The 14,387-nt window shown below is 32.7% G+C and overlaps 2 protein-coding genes across 2 annotated transcripts; one reads left to right on the top strand and one right to left on the bottom strand.

Annotated features, from left to right (window-relative positions):
• Positions 1 to 17: 17 nt before the first annotated feature.
• Positions 18 to 1,773, bottom strand: LOC128391320 (uncharacterized). The gene is made up of 2 exons (XM_053351179.1): positions 599 to 1,773; positions 18 to 511 (listed from the first exon to the last, which is right to left on the bottom strand). Exons 1-2 carry the CDS (start codon positions 1,119 to 1,121, stop codon positions 18 to 20), a joined length of 1,017 nt encoding a protein of 338 aa, XP_053207154.1. The 5' UTR covers positions 1,122 to 1,773.
• Positions 1,774 to 1,924: 151 nt separating this feature from the next.
• On the top strand, positions 1,925 to 2,528 carry LOC128391322 (sulfide:quinone oxidoreductase, mitochondrial-like). Its single transcript, XM_053351182.1, has 2 exons — positions 1,925 to 2,213; positions 2,286 to 2,528. The coding sequence occupies exons 1-2, from the start codon at positions 2,055 to 2,057 to the stop codon at positions 2,511 to 2,513; spliced, it is 387 nt and encodes a 128-aa protein (XP_053207157.1). The 5' UTR covers positions 1,925 to 2,054; the 3' UTR covers positions 2,514 to 2,528.
• The last annotated feature ends 11,859 nt before the right edge of the window (positions 2,529 to 14,387 follow it).

Raw genomic sequence — 14,387 nt, 5'->3', positions numbered from 1 at the left:
CAAAGTAGTTTTTTAGATTATGGCCAAGAGTTTTTGTGATTTACTTCTTCGATCGCTTCCGGTTTGGATCTATGCCATCTTTCATAAACGATTCGAGTTTCGGTTTGTCCCAAGATTTGTTTAAACTCCTCGAATTCAAATGGTTTCACTTGCCTTGGTTCAAATCTTGGCCTTGCCCTTGGTCGAAACGGGCTCATCATGGGCCTTCCTCCATTTATCAACTCTAAATAGGCCTTGTATCTTTTGTAATCGATATCCTCTTCTTGGTTCGGCCCAATCTCTTCAATCCTTTTTTCCCGGCTGCCCTCTCGCTCCCTCGGTTGTTCCAAACTCGTTTCATTTTCCGAATCGTCTTCTTGGCCTGACTCTTCGCTAGTTGAAGTTTCATGACGATTGAGGGCTTCTTCTTCAAGTAGCTCTCTCAACTCGTATTCTCGTTCATCTTTGATTGAATCACTGGATGAACTTCTATCAAGATCATAGTTTTCATAGAAATACTCTTCTTCTTGGTCTAATTTATCATCAATGAATTATGTTAATGAATATAAACAATACAAAATTAGTTTCTGATTCAATTTGTGTGAAGTTTAGTCATTACCTTGATAGATTTGCTCCTCGTCTTCTTGCTTCTTTCCGTCTTCCATTTCATGAGTTGAGAAATTGTTAAAATTCATAGTCGAAGTTGATGATTGTTGATCACTAACCAAAGATAATTGTTGACGATCGCTTATGAAATGACCTTCTTTTTCAAGGTCTAACACGACAAAAGAACTTGTTGAACTCGAAGCACCGTCACGCGCACTTTCACTTGTGATAATAGTTTCTTGAAGCTTATTGATGTTATCCCAAATTGCTTTTGCACCATTAGGGTCAACAGAAACACCGAGATGATCAATTTCACCTTGATCATAATCCCAATTGATAAATTTGTTAACATCATAGTGGCTTTTAAGATGGTACATCTCAGCGAGTCCATTGATCGCTTTCACATCAACATCAACATTAGATTTACTTCGGATCGCGAAAATTTGATAAAAGTATTCTGGACGTTGAACTTGCGAAACATTTGTATCCTCGTCACTATCAACATACGAAGCAATTGAACAATTATCGTCTTCCATGTTAGATGTTTTTGTCTTTTTCAACAATTAAGCGAAATTCAAAACTCACAAAGAAAATAGTTGGACAAATGTGTCAAAAAATAAGAATGTTACTTTACTATTGATGGCAAGAAAGTGAAATGATCAATCGGTAGTCGAAAATATAAGAAGAAAAAGTTTTTATACTTTTCTTTGTTATTTAACAATTGGATTATCGATTGATAAGAACAAAAATCTTTGTATCATGTTTATTAGATTAAAACTAATATCAAACAAAGATTATCATATTTGCCAAAATGCTCATAAATATCAATGTTTATCTTCACTAAGGTTAATGATCCACTGATTGTCTTCCGGTATTTACGATTGGACCTCATGATGAGGATCATTAAATTGATTTGCGAATTATATTCAAGATAATTGGCGTTTATTCAATTGCTTCCGTGGTTTCATAGGTTAATTGATTGGTCAATATTATTTGTAACTTTGTTTACAATTTATGATAATTGACCTTAATTTTATTAATAGTGAATGTTTTTCCTCTTGGATTTGATAATTAGAATAATTAACTGAATTTGAAAAATTTTCAAACAAGTGAAAAAACTCACAAAGGGTTTTATTATATGCAATTAAAAATGATTAGCATATGTTAATTGTTACTCGATGTTCAAAACGTGAAAAGTCAAATAATCAAATAGTCAAAGTTGGTTGAGTAAAGTCAAGTGTTTCAATTTAGATAATTAGACGATGAGATTTCATAAAATGAAGAAAATTAATCATTAAAATTTTTGCTTTTCTATCAAAAGATGGCGCTTGTAGTTCAGCTGTTTTCTGTTTACAAATTGATTGTTTTTCAATTTTAAGTTGAGATTAATGATTTCAAATGATTTCATTTTGAGAAATTGATTGGATTTTACTTTGGATTATTGTTACGTTATTGTCATCTTATTAATCATGTTCTCAAGTGTAAGATATTTGTCTAATGTTTCAAGTCGTTTACCGGCAACATTTGACATCGCAATTGTTGGTGGAGGAACTGCTGGTATGAATTTAGCCTGGAAAATGGGCCGTTACCATAAGAAATTAAACATCGCCTTAATTGAACCTTCGTCGGTTAGTTAATTGTTGCAGATTTTTGTGGGTTTACCTGGTAAATTAATCTTTTCGTTTATTTCTCGTTTCCAGTTCCATTATTATCAGCCAATGTGGACTCTTGTTGGTGCTGGAATTAAGAGAATTGAGTCTTCTCGTAGTTCAATGGACGATTTGACCAGAAATCTACGAATCGTCAAATTAAAAGATAGAGCAGTTCAATTTATATGTCACGTTTGTTTTTGTGACGGTTTTAAATATGGCAAATTAAAGTTTAATGGTAATAATTTTATAAAATGTTTAGAAGGGTACACAAGTTAATAATTGATTTATAATTGAGGGTGAACAATAAAGAGATTAAGATATAATAAAGAAGAAGAAAATATAAGAATACGGATTAATAGAAAGAAATTGATGAAAATCAATGAACACAAATTAGAAAGAAAAGAATTGATGAAAATCAATTGAACACAAATTAAAAGAAAAGAATTAATGAAAATCAATTGAACACAAATTAAAAGAAAAGAAGATTAATTAATTAATAAGGTGAACTTGAGTAGTCAAATGAAAATTTAACTCTGAGGATTCTAATTGATTTACTTTTGATTTTATACTGATGTCGAATTTTCTTGATCTAATCGATGAAATTGATTCTCATGGGAACTTTATACTAATTGATTTATTTAATTACCCTGTGAATCTTAACTAACTGATTACTATTAAATTGGTTAATTGATTTGATTTCCTGTAATTTTACTGAGTTAACTATTAACGATTTCCGATAATTAATGGTCTAACTTTAATTGTTGTTGTTTCCTAAATTAATTTTCTGATTAACTATTAAATTAATTACTGTATATTCATAATTGATTTTCTAACCTGAGAATTGTAACCTTATTAATTAAGTAACCTTTTACATAAAATATAATATAAAGATAAATAAAGATGACTAATCAGGCTACCTGGTTAGTTCGATGAGGTGATAAAGATTCTAGTAATGAAATTCTGGTGATGAGATTCTGGTGATGAGATTCTGGTGATGAGATTCTGGTGATGAGATTCTGGTGATGATGATGAATTTCAATCAAGTTTAACGGTTGAAGGTTATTAACAATAATTATAATTGAATTAATATGATTTCTGGCTATTAAATGACTGGGATTCTTGTAGTTAAGACTCGATGGCTGAGATTCAATGGCTGAGATTCAATTGATTAAGATTAGTCTGTTAAGATTCGGCGATTAAGAGTCGGCGGCTAATATTCTTGTGGCTGAGGTTTGATGGCTAAGTTTATAACGACTGAGGTTTAATGGCTAAGGTTATGACGGCTGAGGTTTAGTAATTGAAATTACTAATGGAACTACTTCGAACTAATTTAATATTATATTTATTGATATTTTATTAATAACAATAGGTTAACATCAGGCTACCTGGTGTTAACCTATTTAGAATAATATTAAATGGAAGGGGACAAGAATGTCCACCACAGCTGGCACCAGTTGTGGTAAGAACGGAGACAATTGGAGGAGGAGGAAAAAAAAAGAAAAGAGAAAAAATGAATCAATCATTTTACCTTTAAATTGTTCAAATCAATTTGAAGAAATTCATTAACCAATTAAATAAATTAATTAAATAAGTAACAACAAAAAAGAAAGCACTAAACAAAAATGGTAATTTTGTTGTTATCGGTTCCCAACCTTCAGGTAAAATGATTGAAGAAAGAGCGAGAAAGAAAGAGAAAGGAAAAAAGACAGAGAAAAAAGAAAGAGAAGGTAGAAAGGAAAAACGAAAGGAGAAAAGGAATTTAGAGAAAGAGAGAGAAAAGAAGAAGAAAGGAAAAAGGTGTGGAAAGGGAGGAAAAGGAAATGAGAGAGATGCGAAAGAGAGAAAGGAATTTGGAAAAGAAAGAGAGGAAAATGAAGACAGAGAAAGAGAGAGAGAGAAAAAAAATATCATCATCACAATTGGCCGGTCTGGGGGAAAAAGACTGTCCTCAGTCTTTATTAGCATATTTGTTTCTTTTGACAATTCGTTAGATTATTCCCAGTTCCATTTGCCGTCCCAAGGTAATTTTTGTTCCCATTCCCATTCACCATTCCAAGTTGTTGTTTTTAGAATTTTATCGAAATCATTTATGGATTTTCTTTCATTGATCAATTCACGAATCAGGTCACCTTTAGATGTTAGTAGGTCTCGATGAGGATGATTTAGCCATTTTAGATAACATTTTAATGTTGCCCTTGCATCCTTTTCTGGATTATGGTTACCTCCTGGCATTGCTCCTGGTTGTTGAATATCTTGTGCATTTGGAGCAAGGAAATGATAGAGTTTAGCCAGAGCAAAATGTTGTCCTTTTGAATCTCGGAAAAGGTCACTTAAGAAAACTATTTTACATTTATAATTTTCTTCTAAATCTTTTTGATTAAGGCCACAGAGAGTGAGATCAGTATCACCATGGTGAAGAATTAATCGTTTACCAGTGAGGATTCGTAGTAATTTATTTTGTACTGCTCCAAGTTCTTCACCTTTTAATAACTCGGGAGGAGCTACACCACCATAACTCAGATTATATCGGCTCATATTATGTTGTTTGACACAAGTATAATAGAGATTATTAACTCTTAACGTCGCATCGATGTAACCAACCAAACATAGTCGACTAACTGTATTTTTCTCTTCCGATCCATTGTATCTGGAACAACCTTCGCAATCAAGTGCAACAGTTTGTAATGGAGGATCACCAATTGGTTTGAGAATAACTTTATCGGGACTTAAAATACCTGCCATCATGACTTGTCCTGGATTTCTGAAAGCAACACCTAAATTCAAATCTTTTTTGATGTGCCTCTTAACCACTGGAGTTGCTTTGTTTTTAAATTTCGGGTTATCACTGGTTACCATGTTATTTATAACTAATTCCGGATTTACGAATTTACTTCCAGGTCGTTTACTTTGTTGATATTTTACACAATTTATAGCCAAGTGCGAAGGTTGATGACAAAAGGAACATGATGTACAATTTCTTGTACTATGTTGGATGGAATAGCAGATTGAACAATAGTCACATGGTAGTTCTTGATAATACCCAGATTTAATAGCCATAGATTTTAAAAGTTCACATCCTCTATTATGTTCTTCAGGATCATTTGAAAGGATGATTATTATAGTAAATAAAGACTCTCTCCCAAGATAGATTTCAAATCGTGAAGAACGTAGATTAAATTTTTGTCTTTGTCCCATTCTCATGACTCCATGTTCATTAAAAATCGACATCCAAAATCTCTTATCTAAATGAACTTTGATTGTTTTTGAAAAATTGAATATTGATATTTCATCTTTTCGTAAATCAGGTTGATTAGAAGCATTTGGAATGAAATTCCAACGTTCCCGTCGAAGATCCTCTCTTTCTTTGATGGTTTTATCCAGATTTGAAGTAACAGTGGACATTGTAGATGTCGATGGAATTACATTGAAGCTGGTGTTTGTAGAATTAAGTTGAAATCTAGAATTCTTCGGTGTTTCATATTCGATAATTGATTCTGAATCGAGATCTATTCTCTCAATAATCGTAGTGAGATTTTGAGGAATCGTTTTGCGTAATTTATATTCTGTGAAAGTTAATCGTTTTTTAGGATTCATTTTCTAAACGATAAAAGAGAGAGAAAAAAAAAAAAAATTGTGATTAAAATATAATTAAAATGATATATCAACTGAAGATGATGATGGTGATGATGATGAGGATGATAAAAGTGTAGATGAGAATGAAGGTAAATTAGTTATGAATTTAGTTAGTTAATAATGATTAATAAATTTTGGTTAAAATGTTAATTTGGGATTAATATTCCTTTTATATTTTCATTAGTTTTAGGGAATTCAGAATCTTTTTCTTCCATTTCGATTTCCTCGTTTATTAGATCTGGCTGAATTAATCCAGGTCGAGTGTAGAGAAAACGAAGTTGAATTTTCTTAAAAAGACAAATTGAGAAATAGATTAAGATAAATGAGATTAAGATTGATGATAAAATCATCCACTTAGAATGGCTATCTTCTTGAAGTGGGTTAAATTTAGTTATTTCAAGTTTAGGCAATAATTCTGAATGGTCAATTCCAGCAAAAACTTGTTGATCAATCCAATCATAATGTTTTGGGTCAATGATGTTTGATTTAACATATTTTAGGGTGAAGTAAGGGAATGAATGATTATCGATTTGTAGAGGTAAATTAAGTGAATGACTGAAAACCCATGCAGGACATTTATGAGAGATATTATTTAGTTTGATATCATGTCCAAAACAATAAACAAATCTCTTTTCTTCTGAGATCTTCACTTGAAGTAAACTTTCTCCATTATTGAGATTTGGGCATTGTGAAGTTTTCCAAAAATTTGTATCTTTTTCCGGAACCATTTTTTGTTTACATTCAAAATCGTGTCGTAATTGTAATGGGCCAGAATAAGCATAACTATATGTATCGCAAATGTGATTTGACTTCAAGTTATACAACACTGTTTTTGGGCCTTTATAAAATAGACAATCATTAGTTGATTTTTTGAGGATGAATGGATCTGCTTCCATGATAAGATAATCAGGATTTAATTTATGACCATGGATTAGTAGGTCAATGTAATTTTCATATGGGTTGAGGATGCATTTAATTGGAGTCATTAAGCGTCTTGGATAGAGTTGAATATCATGTTGAGTGAGATTGAAAAGACTAAATAATTGGGCACTAATTGTTTTATCTTTCCAATTTTCGAAAACATCGATTAATTGGACTTGATTTATACTATACTGGGCGGCTAAATCTGCGGTTGTAAGAGAAACGAGAAGAGAGGTCCTTTCAAATGTATTTAAACGAACAGTTTGATTATCAACTTTATCGATTAATGAATTAACACGTTCTTCCAATTTATTTATCGCTTCTTGAGCCTTGTTCTGGTTTGTAGTTAATTTGGACATAATTTCGTTATGGTTACCATCCTGTATTGTATTGTGAATGGATAAACCAAGAGCACCGATTCCAGCAAAAAGAGCAGCACTAATAGCTAAAATTGTAAAGATTTCTCTTTTCTTTCTCTTTTCCATTAAGTTTTTATGTCTACAATTTTCTTTTATTGGTTGCATGATATTCCGTTCGAAACTATTATCACACCAATTTGTAAACGATACTCTGTTCAACTCGGTTAGATTGAGTTTATCTGCGATGATGGAACAAGTATTATTCAAATATAATCGTGTCAAAATTTCACCTTCCATTGACGTGATGTCTCGATTTGATGGTCTCCAAACTATCGGTTTTACTAAATTGAAATTAGCATGAGATTGAATTATCAATGAAGAGATGACAATTAATGAAGATATTAAATTGGTTGTTGTTGGATTTTTATTTGGTGATCTAACTTTTTCGAAACGAATGGCTTCGACTTGTCTTTTTAGATCACAAATTCTTTCAACTCTTCTTTCACTTGGTGGTGTCTTTTCTACCGCTTTTGGATAAGTATAATGAAGACCAGTTGATTTTTTTGTTGGCGCTTTTGGAGTTAATTGTTGATTTAGTGTTGATTGGGGAGTAACAAAAGAAGGTGATGGAGGATTATGATTGATTGGACTACTTTGTCTTGGTCCAACATTACTCTCCCAATCTCGAATCAACTTTTCGAAATCTATGTTCATGTCTTTTGGTTTCTTCTTTGATTGTTTCGGGCCACCCGGAACAACTGTAGAAGATTTTGTTTTTATACTATCATCAATTGTAATCCACGAAGAATCATCGATTGGAACGATATCATCGTTTTCTTTGAAACTAACTTTCTTTAAGACTGGATACATGGAAATGCCGTCGATCGTTGATGAAGATTTATGGTCGGAATTTGAACAGTTAGATTTTTCTCTTATGTCAATAGGGATTTCAGAATCGTTTTTGTCATTATCAGAAATTGTTGAAGCATTTTCATCGATGTCAGGGATTGTTGAGGCATTTTCATCGATGTCAGGGATTGTTGAAGCATTTTCATCGATGTCAGGGATTGTTGAGGCATTTTCATCGATGTCTGGATTTATTGAAGTATGATTATTATCTAAAGTCGTTGGATTGTCGGCAACACCAATATCACTAACATTGGTATTATCGATCATTTCATTTCTTTCGATGAAAGGTTTCAACCTCTCAATGTTGACAGTCATTCTCCTTCTATCTGTCCCAGTTCCTTGAACTTGATATGTCAATGGAGTTTTTCTTTTTATGACGATGAAAGGACCATGTGATTTATGAAGCAGTTTATTTGCTAAGCCAGGTAAAGTATGGGGAAAACGGACCAATACTTTGTCACCTTCAGAGTATTCAACTGGTACTCTGTTGTTATTATAATTTTGAGCGTATTTACTTTGAGCCTCTTGTAAATTCGTTTTTACCATTTCTTGGATTTTAGGCCAAACACACTCGACAATTTCATCTTGATCGTAACGATAAAGAAGAGGCAGTTCAATTTCTGTTGGTAACAATGGATCACGACCGTAGAGGATTTTAAATGGTGCAAATTTGGTACTGGCTTGTTGATTAGTATTATAAGCGAAAATGACGAAAGGTAAATATTCATCCCAATCGGAGTGGTATTTATTGACATACATTGACAACATGGTGGCGATGATTGAATTGACTCGTTCAACTTGTCCATTACATTGAGGATGATAGGCGGTAGTGAAATTATGTTTGATGGCCAGGATGTAGTTAACTTGTTCAAGTAGTTTACTTGTGAAATTAGTTCCTTGATCTGATAGTAAAGTTTTTGGAGATCCATGACGGCAGAAGATATTAGTTATAAGAAACTTAGCTGTGATTTCAGCAGTATAACTACTAACGGCTTGAGCTTCAACCCACTTTGAATAATAATCGATTGCAACTATTATATATTCTTTACCATGAGCTCTTGGAAAAGGGCCTAATACATCGATCCCCACTCTGTCGAAAGGTTTTTCAGTTAAAGGTAGTGGACTAATCAGACCGGGAGTTTTAATGAAAGGTGATTTCCGAGTCTGACATTTGATGCAACTGTTGACATAGTTTGTTATCTCTTTATTCATTCCAGGCCAAAAGTAATGAGTTTTAATTCGATTATAAGTTTTCGAAACACCAGGATGACCGGCGAAGACTGAGTCGTGATGTAGAGTACAAACTGCATTTCTCAACGATTTTGGTACAACAATTAAGTCAACATCACCTTCAGGAGACCAGACGATTCGATAAAGAACATTTCCAACGATTTTGTATTTACTCAATCTTCGTTGTCGATTTTGCTTAACTTGAGAAAATTGTTTAGTTGATTAATTATTGAAGAGCAAAATCGGTCATCTTGTTGTTTTTCTTGGAAATTGTGTGTATTTAAAGCGACTGATAAAACATTGATCCTTTGTTCTATTTTATCTTCACAATCATCAGGTTCTTCGACAGGGTATCGACTTAGACAATCAGCATCTTGATGACATTTACCACTTTTGTAAACAATCTTAAAGTCGAACTCTTCTAAGAACAAAGTCCATCTCATCAGGCGAGGAGGGAGTTTACGTTTATTTTTCAAGAAACACAGAGAACAATGATCAGTTACTACGGTAAAGTGTTGGTGATCTACATAAGGTTTAAATTTTTCGAGAGCGAAAACTATGGCACAACATTCTAATTCTGAAATCGAATAATTACTTTCACATTTAGAAAGTTGACGTGAAGCATAAGCAATTGGTTTCCAACCTTCAGGATATTTCTGAACGATAACTGCACCTAATCCTTGACCTGAAGCATCAGTCGAATTTCTATTTCTAATTTAGAATTGTAATGAGCTAAAACTGGTGGATTAATTAATGCTGATTTCAAAGTGTCGAAAGCTTTCTGTTCTTCTGATCCCCAATGAAAACCTACATCATTTTTTGTTAACCTGGTTAAGGGTTTGGCTAAAGTGGCAAAGTTTTTTATGAATTTTCTGTAATAGGAACAGAAGGCAATAAATGCCCTAACATCTTTTAATTTAGTTGGTGTTGGAAAATCTCTAACTGCATCTAACTTTTTCTGTTCAGGAAATTGACCTTCTTTAGTAATCTTGAATCCTAAGTAGGTAACTTCAGGTAAAGCAAAGAGACTCTTTGACATGTTTAATTTGAGGTTAGCTTGAATTAAACGTTGGAAAATTAATTCTAATCGAACTAAATGTTGATCAAAGTTTGAACTGAAGACTAAAATATCATCTAAATAAACTAAACAAGAATTATATTTGAGTCCTGAAAGAACAACATCCATACAACGTTGGAAAGTAGCGGGGGCGTTAGATAAACCAAAAGGCATGACATTGAACTCATAAAGACCATCGGTGGTGATGAAAGCACTTTTTTCTTTATCATTTGGATCTAATCCAATTTGATAATAACCTGATTTAAGATCTAAACTTGAAAAGTAACGAGCACCTTGTAAATAATCTAAAGCATCGATAATATTTGGGAGAGGATAATGATCTCGTTTAGTAACTGAATTTAGTTTCCTGTAATCAACGCAAAATCTCCAATCTCCTGTTTTCTTTTTGACGAGAACGATCGGTGAGGCCCAGGGTGATGATGATGGAGAGATGATGTTGATTTCTTGAAGTTCGTTAACTAATTTATTAGTTATTTCTCGTTTTTCTGAAGATTGTCGGTATGGAGAGACAGATATTGGAGGTTCGTTTCCAGTGTCGATTGAATGAACAAATTTATTGGTTAAACCAATATCATCAGCTGTTAAGGCAAAAACTTTTTTGTAATGAACCAAAAGTTTCTTTAATTTATAGATTTGATCCTCATCAAGGTTACTTCCAATTTTAATCTTATCGAAATCAGAACCAAAGACATCAATGTCGATAGTGAGATCATCATCTTTCTCAAAGATCTGTTTAGAGAGAATACCTTGATGATCATCATTCATGTCGATTATTGGACTTTTATCCACAGTTTCGAATGTTCCGAGAATTGAGCCAAATTTGACCTCGACGTCATTGTCAGTAAAGTTGCAAATTTCAGTTAAACATGGTTGATTTTTATAATTAACAATTGCATTAGCCAAAACTGTTTTATCTTTTCGGTCCCAAGAAACTGGAGTTTGAATGAGATAATTTCCATTTTTGACTCGTTTCTTTCGTCCAGGGACAACAGCAATGAAACAACGAGATCGAGCAGGGACAACTGTATCTTCAGCAGCATGAATAGTATCTGGACAATTATCTAAAAGGATGATTCCACGATAAGTATCGACCAATACTTTAGCAGGTGTGTTAGCGTTCTGACCAATTAAAGCGGAAATTGATCCAGCTAATGATTCGACAACCATAGTAAGAATTGTAACAGTTGATTGTTTTCTACCAGATTCAAAAGTGATAGTGACTTCACATTGACCAAGAGGTTTCATGATGTTACAAGAAGCGGCTGAAACGATTGGACCTTCGTAAGGTTGTAGAGGTGTGTCTAATTTATTAAATGTTTCTTTATCAATTATTGTTATCATTGCACCAGGATCAATAACAGATTTAATTGGTTTTCCATTCATTAAAACAGTTGTTTCAATTAATTTACCAACTTGCCAACTCAAGGGTGTAGATGATTGAGACGGGTGATGAATACAATTAGAAGTAAATGCAGCTGATGTAGATGGTTTAGGTGAAACGGATCTTGGAGGTGTTTTCGGTTGTGGTCGATCAATCGGGCTACCCGGTTGATTTGGCACAAACCGATTACGTTGAAAGTAAGAATTTTGATTTTGAGATTGATTCTGGTGATAATTAAAATCTTGTTGTTGATTTTGGTTTCGTTGTTGACTTGGTTGTTGTTGATAATGATATTGTTGTTGTTGTTCATACTGTTGACGTTCTCTCTGTCTTGCTAATTTAGGACAATCTTGAATAACATGATCGTTTTCTTTACAATAACGACAACCAACAACGGTACGATCTCTATTATCATTATTATAATTAACTTGGCCATTAAAGTTACGATTATTATTTCGATTAAAACTTGATCTTCGTTCGAATGGTTGATTAGAGGTATTTTTCAATTTAGCTATTTCTTCTCGAAGTTTATTCAATTCTTCTAAAATTGTCGAGACATCTGGTTGTATTGGATTTTCGATAGTTGGAGTGCTGAATGTAACAGTTTGATGAGCTATAACGGGTGGAGAGCGTAAACTTTCTTCACAAAGCTCAATAATCTTACACAACTCTTCGATATTTGTAGCAGGTCGAGAAATGAGCACATTTTTAACTGACGATTGTAAATTCGGAAGTAAACCATCCACGATTAGCATAAATTTATCTTCGTTTTTAAGGGCAATTTTTCGACAGAGAGCATCTTTCTTTGTTATGTAAGACTCAGCTGATTCATCTGAATTTTGTTTCATATGAATAACCTGTGACCAAATATAATTATGAAAATTGGGAAGAGCAAACTTATCTTTAAACTTTTTCTTTAAATCAGACCAAGTTGATGGAGCTCCTTCGATTCCTGGGGCCATGTAGCCATCATACCAAATTTTTGCGGAACAAGAGAGAAACGATCCAAAAGCGGCGAATTTATCTTCGTCATCCCACTTGAGTTGAGTTGCTTTTCGATCATATTCAACTAACCAACTATCGAGTTCTTCTCGATCTTTCGGGCTACCCGAAAAGAAGCGGAGAAATTGTTTAGTTGCACCTCGATAAGTAGGAGTTGAATCATTTTCACTGGTTTTATTGTGGAAGGTTGACATTTCGATGAGTTGATTAGAATTTGCCATAACTTCACTAAGCGGATCCCACCGCTGCCACCAATTGTCACGTTTGTTTTTGTGACGGTTTTAAATATGGCAAATTAAAGTTTAATGGTAATAATTTTATAAAATGTTTAGAAGGGTACACAAGTTAATAATTGATTTATAATTGAGGGTGAACAATAAAGAGATTAAGATATAATAAAGAAGAAGAAAATATAAGAATACGGATTAATAGAAAGAAATTGATGAAAATCAATGAACACAAATTAGAAAGAAAAGAATTGATGAAAATCAATTGAACACAAATTAAAAGAAAAGAATTAATGAAAATCAATTGAACACAAATTAAAAGAAAAAGAAGATTAATTAATTAATAAGGTGAACTTGAGTAGTCAAATGAAAATTTAACTCTGAGGATTCTAATTGATTTACTTTTGATTTTATACTGATGTCGAATTTTCTTGATCTAATCGATGAAATTGATTCTCATGGGAACTTTATACTAATTGATTTATTTAATTACCCTGTGAATCTTAACTAACTGATTACTATTAAATTGGTTAATTGATTTGATTTCCTGTAATTTTACTGAGTTAACTATTAACGATTTCCGATAATTAATGGTCTAACTTTAATTGTTGTTGTTTCCTAAATTAATTTTCTGATTAACTATTAAATTAATTACTGTATATTCATAATTGATTTTCTAACCTGAGAATTGTAACCTTATTAATTAAGTAACCTTTTACATAAAATATAATATAAAGATAAATAAAGATGACTAATCAGGCTACCTGGTTAGTTCGATGAGTGATAAAGATTCTAGTAATGAAATTCTGGTGATGAGATTCTGGTGATGAGATTCTGGTGATGAGATTCTGGTGATGAGATTCTGGTGATGATGATGAATTTCAATCAAGTTTAACGGTTGAAGGTTATTAACAATAATTATAATTGAATTAATATGATTTCTGGCTATTAAATGACTGGGATTCTTGTAGTTAAGACTCGATGGCTGAGATTCAATGGCTGAGATTCAATTGATTAAGATTAGTCTGTTAAGATTCGGCGATTAAGAGTCGGCGGCTAATATTCTTGTGGCTGAGGTTTGATGGCTAAGTTTATAACGACTGAGGTTTAATGGCTAAGGTTATGACGGCTGAGGTTTAGTAATTGAAATTACTAATGGAACTACTTCGAACTAATTTAATATTATATTTATTGATATTTTATTAATAACAATAGGTTAACATCAGGCTACCTGGTGTTAACCTATTTAGAATAATATTAAATGGAAGGGGACAAGAATGTCCACCACAGCTGGCACCAGTTGTGGTAAGAACGGAGACAATTGGAGGAGGAGGAAAAAAAAAAGAAAAGAGAAAAAATGAATCAATCATTTTACCTTTAAATTGTTCAAATCAATTTGAAGAAATTCAT

Source organism: Panonychus citri, unplaced genomic scaffold (assembly GCF_014898815.1).
Source record: "Panonychus citri isolate SS breed McGregor unplaced genomic scaffold, ASM1489881v1 Contig00134, whole genome shotgun sequence".
Taxonomy (NCBI): Eukaryota; Metazoa; Arthropoda; class Arachnida; order Trombidiformes; family Tetranychidae; genus Panonychus; species Panonychus citri.
The sequence above is the reverse complement of the archived record's forward strand: the minus strand, read 5'-3'. Positions and strand labels throughout refer to the sequence as shown.

Bases quoted from the DNA above. Each gene is read 5' to 3' on its own strand.
- LOC128391320 (XM_053351179.1), bottom strand. From the start codon at position 1,121: ATGGAAGACGATAATTGTTCAATTGCTTCGTATGTTGATAGTGACGAG. The intron at 512-598 runs GTAATGACTAAA...ATGATAAATTAG, and splicing joins CGAGGAGCAAATCTATCAAG to ACCAAGAAGAAGAGTATTTC.
- LOC128391322 (XM_053351182.1), top strand. From the start codon at position 2,055: ATGTTCTCAAGTGTAAGATATTTGTCTAATGTTTCAAGTCGTTTACCG. The intron at 2,214-2,285 runs GTTAGTTAATTG...TCTCGTTTCCAG, and splicing joins CCTTAATTGAACCTTCGTCG to TTCCATTATTATCAGCCAAT.